Source organism: Coregonus clupeaformis, chromosome 37 (genome assembly GCF_020615455.1).
Source record: "Coregonus clupeaformis isolate EN_2021a chromosome 37, ASM2061545v1, whole genome shotgun sequence".
Classification (NCBI taxonomy): domain Eukaryota; kingdom Metazoa; phylum Chordata; class Actinopteri; order Salmoniformes; family Salmonidae; genus Coregonus; species Coregonus clupeaformis.
Genome location: NC_059228.1, coordinates 15,490,071 through 15,515,416, shown reverse-complemented (window position 1 = coordinate 15,515,416; position 25,346 = coordinate 15,490,071). Strand labels below are relative to the sequence as shown.

Sequence of the window (25,346 nt, the reverse complement as noted above, 5' to 3'; positions counted from 1 at the left end):
TGGTATATCTACTGTCCCTCTGTGGTATATCTACTGTCCCTCTGTGGTATATCTGCTGTCCCTCTGTGGTATATCTACTGTCCCTCTGTGGTATATCTACTGTCCCTCTGTGGTATATCTACTGTCCCTCTGTGGTATATCTACTGTCCCTCTGTGGTATATCTGCTGGCCCTCTGGTATATCTACTGTCCCTCTGTGGTATATCTACTGTCCCTCTGTGGTATATCTGCTGTCCCTCTGTGGTATATCTGCTGTCCCTCTGTGGTATATCTGCTGGCCCTCTGGTATATCTACTGTCCCTCTGTGGTATATCTGCTGTCCCTCTGTGGTATATCTACTGTCCCTCTGTGGTATACCTACTGTCCCTCTGTGGTATATCTACTGTCCCTCTGTGGTATACCTACTGTCCCTCTGTGGTATATCTACTGTCCCTCTGTGGTATATCTACTGTCCCTCTGTGGTATATCTACATTTTTTTAATTTAACATTTTTAGTCATTTAGCAGACGCTCTTATCCAGAGCGACTTACAGTTAGTGAGTGCATACATTTTTCATACTGGCCCCCCGTGGGAAACGAACCCACAACCCTGGCATTGCAAACGTCATGCTCTACCAACTGAGCTACATCCCTGCCGGCAATTCCCTCCCCTACCCTGGACGACGCTTGGCCAATTGTGCGCCGCCCCATGGGTCTCCCGGTCGCGGCCGGCTACGACAGAGCCTGGATTCGGACCAGGATCTCTAGTGGCACAGCTAGTACTGCGATGCAGTGCCTTAGACCACTGTCCCTCTGTGGTATATCTGCTGTCCCTCTGTGGTATATCTGCTGTCCCTCTGTGGTATATCTACTGTCCCTCTGTGGTATATCTACTGTCCCTCTGTGGTATATCTGCTGTCCCTCTGTGGTATATCTACTGTCCCTCTGTGGTATATCTACTGTCCCTCTGTGTATATCTACTGTCCCTCTGTGGTATATCTACTGTCCCTCTGTGGTATATCTACTGTCCCTCTGTGGTATATCTACTGTCCCTCTGTGGTATATCTGCTGTCCCTCTGTGGTATATCTGCTGTCCCTCTGTGGTATATCTACTGTCCCTCTGTGGTATATCTACTGTCCCTCTGTGGTATATCTACTGTCCCTCTGTGGTATATCTACTGTCCCTCTGTGGTATATCTGCTGGCCCTCTGTGGTATATCTGCTGGCCCTCTGTGAGGTGCGGCTCTGTTGCCTTTATCGGAGGGAGGTGATGTTATTCCTCTCAGGAGTGGATTGGCTCTGCAACATGAATATCCATTAGTGCTGGGCTATGGAGATGGATGAGATGAGGGGGAACTGGGCACCATGTCCAAAACACACCACACTCCTCTCTCCTCTCCTCGCCGGAGAAATTATGATGAGACCTCATTTTTGGAGGCAGGCCTTGAATATCACTGTTATTATCCAGGAGAGAACTGGAACTCAATGGGTTGTATCCCAAATGACAACCTATTCCCTATTTAGTGCACTACTTTTGACCAGGGTCAATATGGCTGGTAAAAAAGGGAGTGCACTATATAGGGATTAAGGTGCCATTTGGGACGCAACCTGGAACTCACGGGACGTTCTTTCGCTCTGTTAGAGATGAGGAGGCTGGGGCTCGGCTAGATTAAAACTTCATTGGCAGTTTCAACTGCTGAACTCTGCCATGGCATGCAGCTCTAAAATGCTTTGAGATCGCTGCCTTCTACCAAGTGTCATTATCTTTCAGTTTGTGAATGGCACCCTCCTCTCTCTCCTCTCTCTCTCCTTCTGAATAATTCTGTTTGTGCTAGGTTTGGGGGAAATGTCAGTGACACTATTGTTTTTTACCTTGCTGTTTGATGTAGTCGAACAAGTCTCTTGAGGTGCCGAGTTCCGAAAACTGAAGTTGAATGTATACAGGTAGAACTTCAAGTGGAAAGATGACACCGTCAAGTTTTGTGTCAAGATTATTTGGGATTTCGTTTAAAAGATATTTGTTAATTTTTTTTCACTTTTTGAATAATAAAAGTAAATGTTTTTCCTTTGTGATATTTCCTCTTAAGACGTGTTTAAGTGAAGTGGAAGATGTGCTAAATTTGTTTTGACTAAAAGACTATAAACAGTGCCACTTAGTTTAGAGATCAAATAAAATGTTTAATTCCAGAAACTGTTATGAGCAGTGTTGGAACACCCATCCTCCTAAATCTTTACCTTCCGTGACCATTACAGACATGCCCATGATATTTACCATGACAAAGACACTATGGACTCACCCAGTTAGTCTTATACAAGCCCAACACTGGTAAGAGTGAAACGATACCCAGGCGTCTACTGAGAAACTGTCAGGGAGATAGACAGACAAGGACATGAGTTCTTGCCAACCCAAGCCCAGGCCCAGGCCACTCTGCAATAACATCCCTCTGGTTCCACTGAACCTGGTCCAGTTCCTGGCATTACTGGTCAGCCTCAGTCTCAGTGACAGTGACAGTGACAGTGACAGTGAATAAACAAAGCATATATCTAATGGATAGGCCACATTGCTGTTAGAAACCAGCTCTCAAAGCCGATTGCTAAGCAAGTCAAACTATCCTTCATGTTCCACTGTGATATGTGTCCGCTACCGCACCCAGGGGACATTTGAGATGTGGTCTAGTGTTTCCCAGTATTACTTTTAGTCCCTGCCAGAAGTTAGCTAGCACAGGTCTGCAGCGGTTTTCCCTCCCCAGTTTGGAAACAGAGGAGTCCATCAGGGTAATGAATGATGGTGGACGGTAGCCAGATAGTTAGCATATTTATACGCCAGGATCGATGGGTCCTCTAGTTTCTCCTTTGTGAAAGGCATGGCTTAGTGTGTAGTGTGAGCCGGTGGAAGGTTCTTTCTACCCTTCACAAAGAGGATGAAGAGCTTCTAATGATTTGGTAGTTGCTAGGTTACTTGTCATGCTGAAAGGACAGAAGAATCAGTGAACTCTGATAGCATTATTAAAGTAATCCTAAAACTAGGTCATTGGGAGAAAAAAAATTATGTTGAGGTGTTCATCACATAAAACAGGCATGATGAGTAATTGAGTTAGAAATGGTCAACTGTCATTACATTTTTTGTAGCCTGATTTGTCCGAATGAACTGTGAATTAATTCAGAGTTAACATGTGTAATTCTACATTAATTGAGTACTACTTGTTAATCACACTCACTAAACACTCAAGATGAAAATATGTCTAAAATCTAATCAGATTAACATCTTATGCAATCAGTTCCCTGTCAGTTAATCATGATGGGTGATTTCTCTTACCCCAATGGATTAACGACATAGCTACATCGCCAAGCTTATTGTCTTGCTCACTCGTAACAGTCGTCAGGCATGCACGCAGTATAACCATCACAGCAGTGAGGGAGGGAGCATGCATGGTTCATCTACTACACAGCAACGAGTGGCGCAGTGGTCTAAGGCTGTGCCACTAGAGATCCTGGTTCGAATCCAGGCTCTGTCGTAGCCGGCCGCGACCGGGAGACCCATGGGGCAGCGCACAATTGGCCCAGCGTCGTCCAGGGTAGGGGAGGGAATGGCTGGCAGGGATGTAGCTCAGTTGGTAGAGCATGGCGTTTAATAATAATAATAATTGTATGCACTCACTAACTGTAAGTCGCTCTGGATAAGAGCGTCTGCTAAATGACTAAAATGTTTATGTGAAAGAATGAGTACAGTGTGTACTATATATAAGTGACACATCAGCCACAGCATCTTTAGTTTAGAGACACACACACACATCTTTAGTTTAGGACACGCATACTCACAAGCACGCACGAACACACACTACCATTCCCAGCTCAGTCTCAGTGTTCCACAGCTAATGTGGTGGAAGGAGCTCAACTCATCTGTCAATTACCATTGGGTTTCTCTCTGGCTGGTGAATCCAGTAATTTATTGTTAACTGGCCTCGGCTTCAATATACAATCAGCAGACACTAAGCTGTGATGTCTGAACACAAACTATGGTGGGAGTATCAGCATAGCTCACATTAACTGCCCTGTGGAGTATTCATTACATCAGGGGCGGTGTGAAACCCTCGTTGGGACCCGTTGCCTTGGAAAGTCCATCATCTTCTGAATGGGTGGATGCAGGGGGAGCTAAAAATGTTAAATATCTTAGCCTCTTTGTGCTTGGCTCTCCTACTTAACAAATCAGAGGGGTGTCTTATTTGAATAACCAATCACAATGTCAATGTCTGTGTGGTCAAATGAAGTGCTTGGGTCATGATATCAGAGCCTATTTATGTGTTTTATTAATGTCTTGGATTAGAATAGGTAGCTTGAGTTAGAGGAGGAATTAGCAGGTCTTTCATAATAATAACCAAAATCAACATTCCTGCTTCACCAGAACGAAGAGAGAGTGAAGTCAGCCGAATGGTACAGCATCCAAAACAACCTTTTAATCTGTCACAACGACTCGCTGACTAAATGGCTTTAAACGGAAGGAACAGGTTTCTCCGTCACTTTAATACGAGCAGACAAGTTATTTTACTGTCATAATTTGATTGGTAGATCGTTTCTGACATGTCGTGTGGCTGCGAGATGATTGGGTTGACATCTGAGTCATTTAGGTCAGATGGTTGAATTTATTCAAGATAGATTTTTAACGACTGCTTTCCCCCTCTGTAAGGATGCAATTCCTTTTCAAAAACCAAACCTTCTGATTGACCTCAATGATGTATGAGCCAGTAGACGGTACATGATATCTGCATTTTAAAGGGACACCGCTACTTTTTAACCTCATATTCATTATCTGTGAAATTCACATGTGAAAACAGCTGCATTTGGTGGCTTGGAAATCACAGTGTGGGGAGTCAAGCTACCAGCAATCTTAACCAGTAACTGCTAAAACAAAAAGTGATATATAACAGTAAGTCAGGAAAATAATAATGACTTTATGGGTGTTAGGGACTTAAGTATGGAATGATATGAGCACTTCTGAAGGCCTGGATACATTTCACAGGGGGTTGCCTCCTGAGAAAGACCAAAAAAACCTCTTTCCACTTGACACCATTAAGCTAGTACTACCTGGCAACCCTCAGGAGCATGGTCCAGTTGTCTCTCCTCTAGCTACGTCTGAGGGCTCCAGGGTGAACCCTGATTCAGGGGTAATTGGATGGCGGTGGAAAAGGGGAAATGGCTTGAAATTAGATGAATTGGAGTGAACACGCGTGCATGTCTCGCGGTGTGGTGGTCTTTTGTTTACGCACTGTGACCCTGAGATGTGGATGACTTCGGGATATGATTCTGGCCTGGGCTGGGCTAGCGTGTGTTTTTAATGCCTTTTGGCACTTGTATCGAGAAAAAGACAAATGAACACCACATTTTTTTTCATACATAGACTTACACTAGAAACATAGATTAACATAAAACATATTTTTTCATACATAGACTTACACCAGGTATAGGAGAAATACTATTATTTTGAACTGTTCAGAGTGCTATCAGAAGACATCAACAAAATAAAATGATCTATTATGTGTTTTCAGAGAGCGCTATGTGATGCGTTGGTACTGAAGCAGGCAGGCAGTAGATCCTAATGGAGGCTCTGAGAGGAGAGGAGGATATGAAGATAACCTTGAGGAGAGGAGAGAGAACAGAACCTCAGGCCCTTCCCTTACTGCCTGTCACTATCACTAACCCACTATGACATCTTGGCCCAGGATCTTGGCCCAGGATCTTGGCCCAGGAACTGCTCAAGTCACCGATATACAAACAACAGCTGATATCCGCTGGACTTTAAACAGTAATTCAAGGCAGCGGCCTAGCATTTGTTTCAATCCAATTTTAGTTGTTTTCTTTCTCAGATAGAGCAGGTCATCTATTGTGTTATGCTACAGTTGTTTTGTTGTTACTATTAGCCGTTTTGGCTAAGCTGTTTCCAAGCCCCTACAGGATACAAATGAAGCGATCAAAGGTATCAGCGTTGTGATGTGCGCTCAATAATATTTTACTTAATTAATTCCAATGCCCTGAGCTGACATCCATCCTCTCCATACCTCAGCTGGGGCTTGCTGGTCCAGCCAAGTACATAATACCCTGTGTGCTCTGAAACATGTACCATTATAATTAGCTTTGTCAGGTCCTAGCCCTACAACCCTCATGTAGATAATATGATAAGATGTCTTCATAACTACCTGGCTTACATGCTCAATATTTCTCCCCTTATGAAGATTACATGTCAATAAAGTAATTGAGTCCCGGGGTGTGTGGCAAGTAAAGATTTTGGTTATTGGACTTTAGGTGGGCAGTGATGAACCAGGGTTATTATTCTAGCTGTCAGGGGATGTGCAGGGGGCTGAGGACAGTAAGAGGATGTCAGGGGTAGGGAGAGAGGGATGATGTCAGGGAAGGGAGAGAGGGATGATGTCAGGGAAGGGAAGAGGGATGATGTCAGGGTAGGGAGAGAGGGATGATGTCAGGGGTAGGGAGAGAGGGATGATGTCAGGGAGAGAGGGATGATGTCAGGGGGAGGGAGAGGGGATGATGTCAGGGGTAGGGAGAGAGGATGATGTCAGGGGTAGGGAGAGAGGGATGATGTCAGGGGGAGGGAGAGGGGATGATGTCAGGGGTAGGGAGAGAGGGATGATGTCAGGGTAGGGAGAGAGGGATGATGTCAGGGGGAGGGGATGATGTCAGGGGTAGGGAGAGAGGGAGGATGTCAGGGGGAGGGATGATGTCAGGGGTAGGGAGAGGGATGATGTCAGGGGTAGGGAGAGAGGGATGATGTCGGGGAGGGATGATTTCAGGGGTAGGGAGAGAGGGATTACATTTAAGTCATTTAGCAGACACTCTTATCCAGAGCGACTAACAGTTAGTGAGTGCATACATTATTTTTATTTTTTTTCATACCCCCGTGGGAATCGAACCCACAACCCTGGCGTTGCAAACGCCATGCCCTACCAACTGAGCTACATCCCTGCCGGCCATTCCCTCCCCTACCCTAGACGACGCTGGGCCAATTGTGCGCCTCCCCATGGGTCTCCCGGTCACGGCCGGCTACGACAGAGTCTGGATTCGAACCAGGATCTCTAGTGGCACAGCTAGCACTGCGATGCAGGGCCTTAGACCACTGCGCCACTCGGGATGATGATAAGGAGAGAAGGAGTCACAGTGAGGGACAGATAGACAGTTAATCATACCTCCGTCCCTCCATCCTTGTCCTCCCTGCATACGGAGGGGGGGATATGTCACGTTAATCAAGAGGAGTAAGGTTACAGGGGGAGGGAGATACACACCACCTTCACAACACAACCCTATTATCACCTGTCCTTCCACAGCCATTGGCTGTTTTCCTTCTTTACAATCCCTGTCATAGTGTGGCATGTGGTTCCCCTTTGATTCCAGATGCATGCGAAATCATTAGTTTCTGCTTACAGTATATAGCTAGCTTTTGTCAAAGATGCACCGTCACCTAGAAACGTTAGCAATAGCTTTTGTGAAAAGTTTTCAGCAAAGGATTTCTAGTTCAATTACAATTTGAATTTTTGCTGTATAAACAAATCAGATGTTTATGATTTTTGTGTAAGTCATAATGTGATGTGCTCATACGAAATATAGCAATGTAGATACGATGTGCTAAGTAGAATACAATTGTCAGTAAATCACACATCCCCAACACCATGCCTTGACCATGTATACAAGGGACAGAGGAAATGAGAGGTGAAAATGTGTGGTCAACGTGACGCCTGACAAACAGAGTTACTTACCAGTTAACTGACACAAGAGACAGAGAGGAGGGCCCATGTTAAAGGATATTTTACCATGTCCTTTTGTATTAGGCCTGGAGATTGATCTCTTCCAGTCAGATGAAGGGCTGATGTGAGTGATCCAAGCCCTCCATTGTGACACGCTGCTCTCGGGTAACACTCATCCGTGTTGATGGGCACACCCTGCGCCACGAGGGCCTTGGCTGGCCAACCCCAACCTACCTTCTCCTCTCGCTCGCTCTCCCTCCCTCTCTCTATCTCTCTTTCTCCCTCATCCCTTGTTCTTTTATTTCCCTCTCTCTCTCCCCTGTTTTCTGTGCCAACCTTCCCTCTCTCTACCTCTCCCTCTCTTTCTTCCTCATCCCTTGTTCTTTTATTTCCAGCCCCCTCTATCCCCCTTTATCCCCATCTCCCCTGGTTTCTGTCAATGTGTCATGTCGGATCAGTGTTTGGCGAGCCAGCCAGGAAGTATTGGTAGCCCCAGGTAAAGAGCTGCCTACCAGGCGTCAGGATCACAGCTGAAATGAGGATAATAATGATAGGATCCTAGGGTGGTAGCCGTATCAACAGTGGCACAGACAGGCCAGTAACTTAGCAGCACCAGGAAGTGGATTAATAAGTGTTGTGTTGGGTGTCTGGAGGGCCAGAGGAGAGGATGAAGGAGCTGACTGGCGTATGGCCCCTTATGTCCCCATCGGTGAGGCAGGTGCTGCCAGTCGGGGTCCAGGGCTCGATGGGTCCGTGGGGGACTGTATCCAGTGCCAGCCACACATCAGATTACTATTGATATGTGTCACTGTGGAGGTGGCCAGGCGGTTTCAGGGCAGCAGCTGGTAATTGATGTCTGACCAGCAGAGAGAGAGATGTGGTTGTAGGAGGAAGTGAGCTGGCTGACAGACAGGGATCTGAGAGGGAGAAGTCAGACTGAAGGCTTTGAAAGGTGGTTCACTGATCACGTATGATGTTCATACAAATTGTTTGTTGATTTGGACAACTAGTTTTGTATTTTCTGTTATTGTTGAATGACCCAAGTGGTATTTTTTGTTTTTGGTCTCAGTATAAAGTAGTAATTGTAACAATTTTTTATTTTGAACACAACATTTAGTGAATTTTAGTAGTCATTATCACATTTACACAGTGCATATTTTCTCTCTGTGACAATTGGTCACCCTTTTTGTGAACAGCTCCTGTGGCGTTTGCTCTTCTGGCCATGTTTGGTGGCCATCTTTGATTTGAGGGAAATGCTGAATGACAGCTAGTGTGGTACGTGCCGTTTTGTCCATAGATGCGTGAAGTCCATCATATAGTTGTCCTCATTGTTCAGTTTAGAATTAACATGACATGTAGTAACTGCACTTGTTTCAGTATTTAAAAAAAGTCACATTTGTTGGTAATAGGACTTACAGTACTTTTGTTTACTTCAGTAATACAGTTTTTACTTCCTGCTGGAAGCCTCTTAGTTGTCGTTATCTGGCCGTGCTAGAAAGGACAGAAACACAGTGCGTTCAATACACAAATGCTATTAACCAACCACTACAACTCACCTTAAACATCACATAATCTTACCCCTAACTTTAACACTAAATTAAGAACAAATAACCCATATACAGCAGTTGCCCATTACTTTTGACGATATTGCCCATTTTGTTCTTTCCAACATGGCTGTGTAGCATGTACTACCCTCTCCTCTTAGAAGAGTATATGTTTATAATTGACCTGACAATGAGGTTCATTACACACTCTCTTTCATGCTGTTTTGCATGATAATTATTATTTCATGTGTTCAGATACATTGATCTAATCATCCCTTCCGCCAATGTCAAAGTGATGAGTAGTGAAGTGATTACTCTCTGCTGATTAATATACACATCTTTTGTAATTGAATCCTGTTCTAAACTTGAAGTGAGTGACTCACTGACCAACCGACCGTTCTTATTAACGGGTCGATTAGCAAAAGCAGCCAAATCGCTAATTGCGGTTGATAGATCCAGTTTATCTGGTCCTTTTTTTATTTTAATTAGAAAGGTGAGGTGTAGTGAGGAATACTATCAATCAGTGTCAAACACACCACCACCCTGACCGTGTTGCGTCTGGTGATTAGTAGTCAACATGTTACCATGAGAACATTAGTGAATATGACTGTCATTACTGTTTTAATGTGCTTTCAAGGATAGACATTACATTTACATTTCAGTCATTTAGCAGACGCTCTTATCCAGAGCAATAAGGGTTAAGTGCCTTGCTCAAGGGCACATTGACAGATGTTTCACCTAGTCGGCTTGGGGATTCGAACTAGCGACCTTTCTGTTACTGGTCCAACGCTCTTATCCACTAGGCTACCTGCCACCCTAAACTTACCTTTTCAATAACTATTACAGTAATAGCTACTTTTGATACTGATAATCGTGCTATTATGAGATTAGTATTTTCAATATCTATATTTTCAATGTCATTATCCCCCTCCCCCCCTGGTCATTCAGTTAACGATGTTTCGTTCTGGTCATTCAGTTAACGATGTTTGGTTCTGGTCATTCAGTGAGGTGATAATGCTTGGGTCATAACTCCCCAAGGGTGGAACAGAACTATGGGTCTGGATCTACATTTTACTCCAGTGGGTCTGTGAGTCTACATGTTACTACAGTGGGTCTGGATCTACATGTTACTACAGTGGGTCTGGATCTACATGTTACTCCAGTGGGTCTGGATCTACATGTGGGTCTGGATCTACATGTTACTACAGTGGGTCTGGATCTACATGTTACTCTGGTGGGTCTGGATCTACATGTTACTACAGTGGGTCTGGATCTACATGTTACTACAGTGGGTCTGGATCTACATGTTACTACAGTGGGTCTGGATCTACATGTTACTACAGTGGGTCTGGATCTACATGTTACTACAGTGGGTCTGGATCTACATGTTACTCCAGTGGGTCTGGATCTACATGTTACTCCAGTGGGTCTGGAGTCTACATGTTACTACAGTGGGTCTGGATCTACATGTTACTCCAGTGGGTCTGGATCTACATGTTACTCCAGTGGGTCTGGAGTCTACATGTTACTACAATGGGTCTGTGAGTCAATTTAGTCTATGAGTAAATAGATGTGTTGTGTTATGGCCCGGTAAAATCAACCTGCTATTGATCTGGCTTTGTGAGCCACGACCTGGCCACCGTCTTCTGACAACCCTTCCAGCCATAGCTTTCTTTGCCTTTTCCCCCCACGTTTCCCCATCTTGTTTTGGCCTCCTATGCATATTGTTATCTGAGTTGTACACACAGCTCTTAAATCCATCTCCGTCCCTCATGTGTCTCTGACTTGGACCCTTCTCCCCAATAAATATAATTAGCAGTATGAACAAAAGTCCAAATCTGACAGTAAGGTCAAAACAAACAGACAGTATATACCTTCTGTGTGCGACGACGGTTCCAAACACACAGCACAATGAATCAAAAAGTTAAGAATGTGTTTAAAAGAGTTTAAAAAATAAACTATGGAATTATACTATGTCCTCATAAGCCTGAGGAGGATGATGTTTGAATAGTCTGATGTGCTTACCACAGACCTAGAGTAGGGTAACAGACTAACGTTGGAACAGTGTTTGGAAAGGTTGATGTCACAACACTCCTCAAGGTCAATGGGGGGAGTACTGAGTTGTGCATATCGTCTCGTTCCAACGTGATGAACAGCTGTGTCAATGGGATGTCTGGTTAGCTAAGGAGGTGACGCATGAATCTGAATCAATATAGCAATTAATAGATCATCTGGGTGTAGTTCAAGGATAACATTTGGCTTGTGATAAAATAAAATAAAGTTCTAGGCTAATTGACAGAATGACACAAAATCTGTTATTAATACATGTTTTACTACTAATAGTAGTATTCCTCATGGTGTACTGTAGGCCTTGTAGAACTCAAGCATTTCCTCTAGGTCTGATTTGTATGCAGTTTAACCCCCCTTTCCCCCTCACTCACTCCCTCCCTCTCTCATTCCCTCCCTCCCTTCTCCCTCCCTCTCCTCCCCCTTCCCATCTCCCTCCCTCTCCTTCCCCCTCCCTCCCTCTCTCCCTCCCTCTCCTTCCCCCTCTCCCATCTCCCTCCCTCTCTCATTCCCTCCCTCCCTCCCTTCTCCCTCCCTCTCCTCCCCTTCCCATCTCCCTCCCTCTCCTTCCCCCTCCCTCCCTCCCTCTCTCTGTCCCTCTCCTTCCCCCTCCCTTTTCCCTCCCTCTCCTTCCCCCTCTCCCTTCTCCCTCCCTCTCCTTCCACCTCCCTCCCTCTCCTTTCTCCCTCCCTCTCCTTCCCTCTCTCTCTCTCTCCCTCCCTCCCTTCTCCCTACTTTCTCCCTCCCTCTCCTTCCCCCCTCCCTCCCTCTCCTTCCCCCCTCCCTCCCTCTCTCCCTCCCTCCCTTCTCCCTCCCTCCCTCTCCTTCCCCCCCTCCCTCCCCTTCCTTCCCCCTCCCTTCCCCCCTCCCTCCCTCCCTCCCTCTCTTCCCTCCCTGCTCCCCAGCCTCTGTCTAGGTAAAAACTATGGGGCATTTCACTGACAGGCCGTGTGGATGTGAAGAGTATAAATGGCTAATGAATAACAAACAGATGAACATTGACGCAAATTAATCTTCCTGATGTCCCTCCCTGGGTTAGATGGCAGCCATTTAAAAGTTTAATCAATACACTAAAGTTGAGAACACGCAGCCGCTGCAGTAAACAAGGAGATGGAGGAGGAGGAGGGAAACTAATGGGGAAGGCCTGAGTCCAGGCCATGCATCATAATGACAGGTATTTATGTTTAATGGACTAAATATTTTTATTGGAAGAGGACAAATGTCAGTTTAACTGTGTAAGTTACAGTATATGCTGGGCTTTCCCTCTGAGGCCTGCTGATTTTCCTTTGTTTTATATACATTTCCCCACAATGAGGTTGGAATAATACTGTGAAATTGTGAAACTGATGATAATGCCCTTTTATTTAAGAGCTGTTTGAATATACCGTTTTTTGGTGGGATGGAGTTTTGGCTAAGAAAGAGAGTTCCAAACCTCTCGGCCAATAACAGCTCGTTTTCAGTTTTCCCCTCCCCACTCAGACCACTCCCAGACAGTCCCAAAATTCTTGCTTGAGAAATGGCTCTTTGCTAAGAAGCTTTATTTGTATTTTATTTTATTTTAATTGAAAACAATCACAGTAAGGTACTTCATTGTTACTCAGAAATGATTAAATATTGAGATAAAGCATCTGCAATGGGCTGATAGGTTGAAATACACTGCTCAAAAAAAGAAAAGGAACACTTAAACAACACAATGTAACTCCAAGTCAATCACACTTCTGTGAAATCAAACTGTCCACTTAGGAAGCAACACTGATTGACAATACATTTCACATGCTGTTGTGCAAATGGAATAGACAACAGGTGGAAATTATAGGCAATTAGCAAGACACCCCCAATAAAGGACTGGTTTTGCAGGTGGTGACCACAGACCACTTCTCAGTTCCTATGCTTCCTGGCTGATGTTTTGGTCACTTTTGAATGCTGGCGGTGCTTTCACTCTAGTGGTAGCATGAGACGGAGTCTACAACCCACACAAGTGGCTCAGGTAGTGCAGCTCATCCAGGATGGCACATCAATGCGAGCTGTGGCAAGAAAGGTTTGCTGTGTCTGTCAGCGTAGTGTCCAGAGCATGGAGGCGCTACCAGGAGACAGGACAGTACATCAGGAGACGTGGAGGAGGCCGTAGGAGGGCAACAACCCAGCAGCAGGACTGCTACCTCCACCTTTGTGCAAGGAGGAGCAGGAGGAGCACTGCCAGAGCCCTGCAAAATGACCTCCAGCAGGCCACAAATGTGCATGTATCTGCTCAAACGGTCAGAAACAGACTCCATGAGGGTGGTATGAGGGCCTGACGTCCACAGGTGGAAAGCAGGTTCACACTGAGCACATGTGACAGACGTGACAGAGTCTGGAGACGCCGTGGAGAACGTTCTGCTGCCTGCAACATCCTCCAGCATGACCGGTTTGGCGGTGGGTCAGTCATGGTGTGGGGTGGCATTTCTTTGGGGGGCCGCACAGCCCTCCATGTGCTCGCCAGAGGTAGCCTGACTGCCATTAGGTACCGAGATGAGATCCTCAGACCCCTTGTGAGACCATATGCTGGTGCGATTGGCCCGGGGTTCCTCCTAATACAAGACAATGCTAGACCTCATGTGGCTGGAGTGTGTCAGCAGTTCCTGCAAGAGGAAGGCATTGATGCTATGGACTGGCCCGCCCGTTCCCCAGACCTGAATCCAATTGAGCACATCTGGGACATCATGTCTCGCTCCATCCACCAACGCCACGTTGCACCACAGACTGTCCAGGAGTTGGCGGATGCTTTAGTCCAGGTCTGGGAGAAGATCCCTCAGGAGACCATCCGCCACCTCATCAGGAGCATGCCCAGGCGTTGTAGGGAGGTCATACAGGCACGTGGAGGCCACACACACTACTGAGCCTCATTTTGACTTGTTTTAAGGACATTACATCAAAGTTGGATCAGCCTGTAGTGTGGTTTTCCACTTTAATTTTGAGGGTGACTCCAAATCCAGACCTCCATGGGTTGATACATTTGATTTCCATTGATAATTTTTGTGTGATTTTGTTGTCAGCACATTCAACTATGTAAAGAAAAAAGTATTTAATAAGATTATTTCATTCATTCAGATCTAGGATGTGTTATTATTTCATCAGTGGATGTACTAGTTATACATGTATCTCTATGGGGTTATTTATATTCTTTATGACTTTTCTAGGTCTTTTGTATTGGTAGGTACAATAGATAGTTATGAGAAAGGTTTATTCCATTTGTATTGGTAGGTACAATAGATAGTTATGAGAAAGGTTTATTCCATTTGTATTGGTAGGTACAATAGATAGTTATGAGAAAGGTTTATTCCATTTGTTTTGGTAGGTACAATAGATAGTTATGAGAAAGGTTTTTTCCATTTGTTTTGGTAGGTACAATAGATAGTTATGAGAAAGGTTTTTTCCATTTGTATTGGTAGGTACAATAGATAGTTATGAGAAAGGTTTATTCCATTTGTTTTGGTAGGTACAATAGATAGTTATGAGAAAGGTTTATTCCATTTGTTTTGGTAGGTACAATAGATAGTTATGAGAAAGGTTTTTTCCATTTGTATTGGTAGGTACAATAGATAGTTATGAGAAAGGTTTATTCCATTTGTTTTGGTAGGTACAATAGATAGTTATGAGAAAGGTTTATTCCATTTGTTTTGGTAGGTACAATAGATAGTTATGAGAAAGGTTTATTCCATTTGTATTGGTAGGTACAATAGATAGTTATGAGAAAGGTTTATTCCATTTGTTTTGGTAGGTACGATAGATAGTTATGAGAAAGGTTTATTCCATTTGTTTTGGTAGGTACAATAGATAGTTATGAGAAAGGTTTATTCCATTTGTTTTGGTAGGTACGATAGATAGTTATGAGAAAGGTTTATTCCATTTGTTTTGGTAGGTACAATAGATAGTTATGAGAAAGGTTTATTCCATTTGTATTGGTAGGTACAATAGATAGTTATGAGAAAGGTTTATTCCATTTGTATTGGTAGGTACAATAGATAGTTATGAGAAAGGTTTATTCCATTTTACCCAGTGACCCTTACGGCTATATAATACTCTTTATTAATAAGAGAGGTCTGATCCTAGAGAGGTCTGATCGTAGAGAGGTCTGATCATAGAGAGGTCTGATCATAGAGAGGTCTGATCGTAGAGAGGTCTGATCATAGAGAGGTCTGACCTTGATCATAGAGATGTCTGATCGTAGAAAGGTCTGATCATAGAGAGGTCTGATCATAGAGAGGTATGATCATAGAGAGGTATGATCATAGAGAGGTCTGATTGTAGAAAGGTCTGATCATAGAGAGGTCTGATCATAGAGAGGTCTGATCATAGAGAGGTCTGATCATAGAGAGGTCTGACCTTTATCATAGAGAGGTCTGATTGTAGAAAGGTCTGATCGTAGAGAGGTCTGATCATAGAGAGGTCTGATCATCAAGAGGTCTGATCATCAAGAGGTCTGATCATAAGTAGTTTTACATAGGGTATGCCTGAGATCCAACACGTGTTTGTGTCAGGAGCCATCAGCAGTTTGTGGTTTGTCTTATGATAGGGCTCAATCCTGACAAAACTAGACTAACACATGGGATCTGGCCAGTTGATCTGCGGCCCACTTACACACACAGGCATGCATACACGCACAAAAAACATACTTCTACCGTTTCATTTAAAAACGGACATAATCCAGGATCCAGGTTTAATAAATTCCAGCATGAGTATCCTCTCTCTCTCTCTCTCTCTCTCTCTCTCTCGCTCTCAATTCAATTTCATTTCAATTTCAATTTATGGGGCTTTATTGGCATGGGAAACATATGTTAACATTGCCAAAGCAAGTGAAATAGATAGTAAACAAAAGTGAATTAAACAATACAAAAATTAACAGTAAACATTACACTCACAAAAGTTCAAAAATAATAAAGACATTTCAAGTGTCATATTATGTCTATATACAGTGTTGTAATGATGTGCAAATAGCTAAAGTACAAAAAGGAAAATAAATCAACATAAATATAGGTTGTATTTACAATGGTGTTTGTTCTTCACTTTTCTTGTGGCAACAGGTCACAAATATTGCTGCTGTGATGGCACACTGTGCTATTTCACCCAATAGAAATGGGAGTTTATCCAAATTGGATTTGTTTTCGAATTCTTTGTGGGTCTGTGTAATCTGAGGGAAGTATGTGTCTCTAATATGGTCATACATTTGGCAGGAAGTTAGGAAGTGTGCACATAGCCTGTCTTCAAAAAGATTGGAGAAGTGGTTTACCCATACATCTCCGTTTTGGATAGATAACTCTTCGTGTTGTTGTATGGGTCTCTATGTTTTTGGTTGGATAGGTTTCTCAATCTCTTTCTTAGGTTTTTGCATTCTTCATCAAATCATTTGTCATTTTTGTTAATTTTCTTTGGTTGTCTGTTTGAAATGTTTAGATTTGATAGGGAAGGTGAGAGGTCAAATATACTGTTTTGTTTTCTACTGCCAAGTTTACACCTTCACTATTACAGTGAAACGTTTTGTCCAGGAAGTTGTCTAAAAGGGATTGAATTTGTTGTTGCCTAATAGTTTTTTGGTAGGTTTCCACACTACTTTCCTTCCATCTATAATATATCTTAATATTATTCAGTTCCTTTGACGCCTCGTGATTGAGTATTGCTCTATAGACTGTGATTTTGCTGTGATCTGATAGTGGTGTCAGTGAACGCTCTGAGAGAGTCTGGGTTGAGGTCAGTGATAAAGTAGTCTACAGTACTACTGCCAAGAGATGAGCTATAGGTGTGCCTACAATAGGAGTCCCCTCGAAGCTTAACATTCACTATGTACATACCCAGCGTGCGACAGAGCTGCAGGAGTTGTGACCCGTTTTTGTTGGTTATGTTGTCGTAGTTGTGCCTAGGGGGGCATATGGGGGAGGGAATGCTGTCACCTCCAGCTGTCTTCATTAAAGTATGGGGATTCTAGTGGGGGGATATAGGGAGCACACAGGAGGACATTTTTCTCTGTTGAGATAATTTCCTTTTGAATTTCTAGCCAAATGTAAAATTTTCCTGTTTTGATTAGTTGAATAGTGTGAGTTAGGTCAGCTCTATACCAAATTAGCATACCCCCTGAGTCCCTTCCCTGTTTCACACCTGGTAGTTTGGTGATTGGGACTACCAGCTTTCTGTAACCTAGAGGGCAACCAGTGGGTCCATCTCCTCTATACCATGTTTCTTGTAGGATGACAATGTCTGTATTTCTGATTTCTTTGGTGAAGTCCAGGTTCCTGCTCTTCCAAAGGCAGATGACCTCAGGCCTGGGATATTCCAGGATGAGATAGTGAAGGCTTTGTGCTCCATAAAGTGTCCAATGTTGTTAGTCATGTGGTTTGGCCTCAGACCAGTAAGTGTAAGCAGCGCCTGCTGAGCATCTGGTACATGCCATTGGCTTGGGCTAGTATAAGAGTGGGGGTTGGGCCTGTCTGCCTGCTCAAGGCCTGGGCATATGTGTGACTCTCTCTCTCTCTCTCTCTCTCTCTCTCTCTCTCTCTCTCTCTCTCTCTCTCTCTCTCTCTCTCTCTCTCTCTCTCTCTCTCTCCCCTCTCTCTATATTTCTCTCTCTCTCTCTCTCTCTCTCTCTCTCTCTCTCTCTCTCTCTCTCTCTCTCTCTCTCTCCCCTTTCTATCTTTTTCTCTCTCTCCCTCCCTCCCCCGTCTCTCTCTCTCTAGCTGTTTTGTGGATATTTACTCTCTGTAGATTGGCTTACTTATTGGCTAAGCTTTTCACTTTAGATGTACCTCTATCCGCAGAGGTCCAGACACAAGCAGAGTATTGCTTTCCAGGTAGTAAAGTAGAGCTAGTAATCACCTAGTAAATATGCAGAGTATTGCTTTCCAGGTAGTAAAGTAGAGCTAGTAATCACCTAGTAAATATGCAGAGTATTGCTTTCCAGGTAGTAAAGTAGAGCTAGTAATCACCTAGTAAATATGCAGAGTATTGCTTTCCAGGTAGTAAAGTAGAGCTACTAATCACCTAGTAAATATGCAGAGTATTGCTTTCCAGGTAGTAAAGTAGAGCTACTAATCACCTAGTAAATATGCAGAGTATTGCTTTCCAGGTAGTAAAGTAGAGCTAGTAATCACCTAGTAAATATGCAGAGTATTGCTTTCCAGGTAGTAAAGTAGAGCTAGTAATCACCTAGTAAATATGCAGATTATTGCTTTCCAGGTAGTAAAGTAGAGCTAGTAATCACCTAGTAAATATGCAGAGTATTGCTTTCCAGGTAGTAAAGTAGAGCTACTAATCACCTAGTAAATATGCAGAGTATTGCTTTCCAGGTAGTAAAGTAGAGCTACTAATCACCTAGTAAATATGCAGAGTATTGCTTTCCAGGTAGTAAAGTAGAGCTAGTAATCACCTAGTAAATATGCAGAGTATTGCTTTCCAGGTAGTAAAGTAGAGCTAGTAATCACCTAGTAAATATGCAGATTATTGCTTTCCAGGTAGTAAAGTAGAGCTAGTAATCACCTAGTAAATATGCAGAGTATTGCTTTCCATGTAGTAAAGTAGAGCTAGTAATCACCTAGTAAATATGCAGATTATTGCTTTCCAGGTAGTAAAGTAGAGCTAGTAATCACCTAGTAAATATGCAGAGTATTGCTTTCCAGGTAGTAAAGTAGAGCTAGTAATCACCTAGTAAATATGCAGAGTATTGCTTTCCATGTAGTAAAGTAGAGCTAGTAATCACCTAGTAAATATGCAGAGTATTGCTTTCCAGGTAGTAAAGTAGAGCTAGTAATCACCTAGTAAATATGCAGAGTATTGCTTTCCAGGTAGTAAAGTAGAGCTACTAATCACCTAGTAAATATGCAGAGTATTGCTTTCCAGGTAGTAAAGTAGAGCTAGTAATTACCTAGTAAATATGCAGAGTATTGCTTTCCAGGTAGTAAAGTAGAGCTACTAATCACCTAGTAAATATGCAGAGTATTGCTTTCCAGGTAGTAAAGTAGAGCTAGTAATCACCTAGTAAATATGCAGATTATTGCTTTCCAGGTAGTAAAGTAGAGCTAGTAATCACCTAGTAAATATGCAGAGTATTGCTTTCCAGGTAGTAAAGTAGAGCTAGTAATCACCTAGTAAATATGCAGAGTATTGCTTTCCAGGTATAGAGCTAGTAATCACCTAGTAAATATGCCTGTACTCTTCCCTTCCTTTCTACCCCTTTTCCTGTTGTGCCTAATTTTTAGCTGCTACTGTTTAATGTTCTTCCTTTTAAAACGGTTTATGTATGCATATCTAGAAACTGTTGTCACTATGTATATGGCCATGCACATGATCGGAGATCTACCACCAACATACACTGATCATATTTACATTACATTTCCTCATCATTATAATTGATATATGTGTTAACCAGTCACCACCATGTGGCTAGCTGTCAATTTGGGGCTGTGTGTATGAAGTAGCTCAGAGTAAGAGTACTGGTCTAGGTTCAGGTTACCCCTGTCCATTTAATCTTATTCATTGTGACTCTGAGATGCTTGATTCATACAACCCCCTAATGTGTGTTTGTGAGACACAGGGGTGAATATCCACATAAACCTCCAAATAGTGTGCCACAGTAGTGACTCCATTACATGATGTTGTGCTGGCCTGATAAACAGACAGCGGGAGATGGATAGTGTCCACTATAATAGGCCAGGCTCATACCAGGCCGTGCCCAAGCCCCATAACTCACTTTCTCACACAGCCTTATGGATGCCTGCCTCCAGACCCTTTGTCTTCTCCCTCCCATATTATTTCAGCCCTTTCAGATAATATGGAGAGTTTAATTGCGTTGTTAATTGATTTTTTTTCTCCACAGCATTATTATCTCTGATGGATTGTGGCATTGATGAAAACGTTGGATGGTTAGCCAGAGGGATAGCGTGAGAGAGAAAGGGGAGGGGAGAGAAAGAGAGGAGGGCAGGAGAGAAGGGGAGAAGAGAAGAGAGGAGGAGAGGAGAGGAGAGGAGAGGAGAGGAGAGGAGAGGAGAGGAGAGGAGAGGAGGAGAGGAGAGGAGGGCAGGAGAGGAGAAGAGGAGCGGAGCGGAGCGGTAGAGAGGAGAAGAGGAGCGGAGAGGTAGAGAGGAGAAGAGGAGCGGAGAGGAGAAGAGGAGTGGAGAGGTAGAGAGGAGAAGAGGAGAGGAGAGGAGGAGAGGAGAAGAGGAGGGGAGAGGTAGAGAGGAAAATAGAGGGGGGAGGAGAAGAGGAGAGGAGAGGAGAGGAGAGAGAGGAGAGGAGAGGAGAGGAGAGGAGAGGAGAGGAGAGGAGAGGAGAGGAGAGGAGAAGAGGAGAGAGGAGAAGAGGAGAGGAGGGCAGGAGAGGAGAAGAGGAGCAGAGCGGTAGAGAGGAGAAGAGGAGCGGAGAGGAGAAGAGGAGCGGAGCGGTAGAGAGGAGAAGAGGAGCGGAGAGGAGAAGAGGAGTGGAGAGGTAGAGAGGAGAAGAGGAGCAATGAGGATTAAGAGGAGAGGAGGGCAGGAGAGAGGGAGAGAAGAGGACGTAGAGAGGAGAGGGAGAGGAGAAGAGGAGTGGAGAGGTAGAGAGGAGAAGAGGAGAGGAGAAGAGGAGAGGAGGGCAGGAGAGGAGAAGAGGAGCGGAGAGTTAGAGAGGAGAAGAGGAGCAATGAGGATTAAGAGGAGAGGAGGGCAGGAGAGGAGGTGAGGAGAAGAGGAGCGGAGAGGTAGAGAGGAGAAGAGGAGAGGAGAAGAGGAGAGGAGGGCAGGAGAGGAGAAGAGGAGCGGAGAGTTAGAGAGGAGAAAGAGGAGCAATGAGGAAAAGAGGAGAGGAGGGCAGGAGAGGAGGTGAGGAGAAGAGGAGCGGAGAGGTAGAGAGGAGAAGAGGAGCGGAGAGGAGAAGAGGAGTGGAGAGGTAGAGAGGAGAAGAGGAGAGTAGGAGAGGAGAAGAGGAGCGGAGAGGTAGAGAGGAAAATAGAGGGGGGAGGAGAGAGGTGGCTCTTGGACAATAGATAACCTTGATGTTAAGAGCTAGATCCTTCGGATATGTCTTTCCTTGACATATTGATGGCCCTTGAAAAGAGCGGAGCTGATTGTATGCAGGGAGGAATCATTAAACCCACTCCAGCTCTCTCTCTCTCTCGCTCTCTCTCTCTCTCTCTCTCTGTCTGTTGATTAATTTGTTGTTTTTCCTAGAGGTCTTTGTTAAGCAGTAGGTTTCACTAGCTTTGGCTGCAGTGATTCTTCAATCCCCTAACTGACTTCCTAAACCTCTCCTTCCTATGTGCCGCCGTTGTAACTTCATTTCAAGGTTTGTTATCTGTTATGTGTCAGAGTGAATTCTGTGTATGCAGTTGTTGGTTGTGTATTACTTGAGAGATACACTTTACTCCCCTTTAAATAAGGTGATATTGTACTTCCCTTTAAAGATACTGTAGTCCTCTTTAAAGAATAATATAAATATTGTACTTCCATTTAAGAAGAATAGAGATACTGTACTTCCTTTAAGAATAATAGAGATCCTGTACTTCCCTTGAAGAATAATAGAGATACTGTACTTCCCTTTAAGAGGAATAGAGATACTGTATTTCCCTTTAAGAGGAATAGCGATACTGTATTTCCCTTTAAGAATAATAGAGGTACTGGACATCCCTTTAAGAGGAACAGGAACAGTGCAGGGTGTGAGTAACCTACTGTGTAGAACAACGGCCTGACTGTTCGTCTGCCAGAGGATCCATGATGGAAACATTAGCTTTCCACATCACTGTTCTAATCTGTCACTTTAATGGCTGCTCGCTGTTCTCAGGGATCTCTCGCTCTCTCTCTCTCTCTCTCTCTCTCTCTCTCTCTCTCTCTCTCTCTCTCTCTCGCTGTGTATGTATGTGTCAGCCAGTCCTGGGACAGAGTATATACATGACGCCAGTGTTTGACCGTTTGTTAATAAGTATCAGCTCATCAAACCGTTTCCACTGGCCTGAGGAGGCCTCATAAGGAGTTATGTAAGGCTTTACCTTAAGATTAAGATCACTTTATTGGTCATTTGCACACAAGCTCCAACATAAATGTTACTTCAGCTTTTAACCCAACCCCTCTGAAAGACACACATATACAGGACGTACACATACAGTTTTTTTTTAGAGGTGCGGGGGCTGCCACACTGGGCGCCGGGAGCTGTTGTTGTGGGGGGTTAAGTGCCTTGCTCAAGGGCACAACGGCAGGCAATGGCATCTAGGATTTGATACCAGCAACCCTCCGGTAACATCTAAAGGTCGGTATCCCTCAGAAGGTAAGCTGTGAAGGGCCCAGCACTCCTCTGATCACAGTACTGAGACAGTGTGAGTTGTTTGGTGTAGAGCCCAGTCTCCCACCATGGCACCTGTATCCCCAGGCAAAGAGTCTGCAGCTGGAATTCATTTCCCCTTGCTGCCAGAGTCATCTTGAACTGTCCCCCCCCCCCCCCACCCCCCACCCCCTCACACACACACATGGCGGGGAGCAGGCAGGCATGGAGCTGGTCTGGGATTTTATCGGAGGTGACAGTTCCTTACACTAAAGTGTTTGGATCACCTCAAGTAGGGGAATGAGAGCCGCTCCACTACAAAGTCCAGATTTAGATTGACTGAGCTTGTCCCCAGACCGGTGTGCTGCACAGCTCCCCCAGCCTGACAGAACACACGCTCACTACTGCTGGAAGGGAGACTGCTGCACTGACATCAGGGGACGGGTGTGTGTGTGTGTGTTTGTGTGTGTGTGTGTGTCTGTCTGTCTGTCTGTGTGCGCATGTACGTTTGTGTGTGTGTGTCAGTTCAAGTGTGTGTCTAACTATGTGTGTGAGAGTGTGTGTGTTAGTGGGGCTACTTTGAAGACAGAGTTAGACAGTGGTGGTGTGTCAGGTTTGGTTAGAATGGAGGCTGGCGTTGGAATATGCTTGGCACTAATATGGCACCAGTATCTCTGTCCTCATCTCTGCCATTCTGGTCCCTGTCTCTCTCCGGCCCTGACAATGTCTCCTCCTATTACGTGATTGGCTATATCGCTCTGAGCGCCCCTCAACCGTTTTCGACATCCTTCCCCATCACCCTCTCCTCCCCTCCCCTCTCCTCTCATCCTCTCTCCCCCTTTCCTGCCCTCTCTGGTCAATAATGCTCTTGATGTCTATTTAAGAACCGTGTTGAGATCAGAGAACGTATCTTGTCTTGCTGTCCGAGGGTCGGTGACAGCGCTAATGCCTCTTTTCCTTGGCTCATTTGCTGAGAGGTGACACCTAGCTAGCTGTAGCTGCAGCATTCTTCAAGTGGCACTTTGCTGAGCGCTGTGACATCACAGACAGACAGAGAGAGCACAGAATAGACTAGGCTAGAGTATGGTGGCTATAGTTGGCCATTTTGTTTTATGGTATAACCCTTTGGGAAGTGGAGAGAGTTCATTCAGTCATTTGTTGTGGTTTGTATTAAGCATTCCTACTTATTTTAATTAGTACCCTAACAAAGCTGCAGATTTAAACCTTATTTAATTTGATCAATATAACATTCTAAAAATGTGATTCATACTACAGTCTTCACCTTGATTTTAGATTAAGGGAGATTTTATAAGAGCGATTATAAACATGTGAATCTTTAACGTAGCTTGTTTGTTGATTGGATCAATGAGCCATAGATCAGAGTTTTACCTTTTGCTCAGGGCAACAACAAGTACAAGCATCTCCCATACATAATTTGTTTTGGGTTTATGTCTCTAGACATCATTTGTATAATATGAAGTACTTCAAAGGTATTGTCAAGGCCAGGGGTCATTTTAATATTGATTGAATGCTGAAGTGAATGCTTTGATCAGTAGCCAAATAAAAAAAGTATAGGATGTTCAGAGCAAGGTTCGCATAGTATTGATACATGGCTTGCACACGCACACACGCACACGCACACACGCACACGCACACGCACAGTCCCTCTGCTCGTTGATTGTGGTAATAATTGCCCTCTGTCTCTCTCATGGCTCGCTCTCCCTGTGTGTGTGGGTGTGGGTGTGTGGGTGAAGTGGAGGCAGAGCTAGGGCTGTGAGCTCGTTACTGTCTAGACATCACCCTGAGGCCAAATGCTGTTTCCTCGCTGTTCCTCCACTTGAAAAGGATACTCATCCTCTATATACACACACCTCCGAGACACACACACACACCTCCGAGACACACACACACCCACACCTCCGAGACACACACACACACACACACATACCACACAAAAACACACACACACAAACCACACAAAACACACACACACAAACACACACACATCACAGATGGGATAAGAATGATAATGACAGCTAATTAACAATTAGAATACACATATTTATATTAGCATTTCTGTATACTGTTGTGTCAATAGCTGAATACCATATTTGAGATTATATTAAATAAACAGCAATGTGAAATAGACCGAGAAATCAGTTTGATGACACTCAAGTTAACTTTTCTATGGTTAATGCAGAATAGTGAGGACAATACAGTGTGATAACAAATCAAGTCCAGGGGGAATGCTTATACACACCACAGGTACATCTGAATTTTACCAGTGTTTTAATATTATTTATCTTCTTCCATTTTCAGGTGTGCTCGCCAAGTGCCGTTACGTCTACTATGGAAAGCATTCAGAAGGCAACCGATTCATCCGCAATGACCAACTCTGATGGACCGACGGAGACACACACACACACACACACACACACACACACACACACACACACACACACACACACACACACACACACACACACACACACACACACACACACACACACACACACACACAGTAACCTAACCCTTAACCTAACCAATCCCAAACCCCTAAATCTAACTCCTAACCCGTAAACCTGTAAACCTAATCGCTAACCCTAATTGTAACCCTAAACCTAACCCCTAAGCCTAAAATAGCTTTTTCCTTGTGGGGACCGACGAAATGTCCCCACTTGTCCAAATTGTCCTTGTTTTACTATCATTGTGAAGACTTCTGGTCCCGACAAGGATAGTAAAACCAGGGTGTAGGGT

The 25,346-nt window shown here is 44.2% G+C and overlaps 1 protein-coding gene across 1 annotated transcript in view; it reads left to right on the top strand.

Moving 5' to 3' along the window:
- The window catches only part of LOC121553715 (leucine-rich melanocyte differentiation-associated protein-like), a 427,191-nt gene extending 402,128 nt beyond the window's left edge, over positions 1–25,063 (top strand). Inside the window, exon 7 of the mRNA XM_041867040.2 lies at positions 24,909–25,063. Coding sequence (XP_041722974.2) covers positions 24,909–24,988 — 80 coding nt within the window. The 3' untranslated portion in view covers positions 24,989–25,063. The remainder of the gene's footprint in view (positions 1–24,908) is intronic.
- Positions 25,064–25,346: the final 283 nt, after the last annotated feature.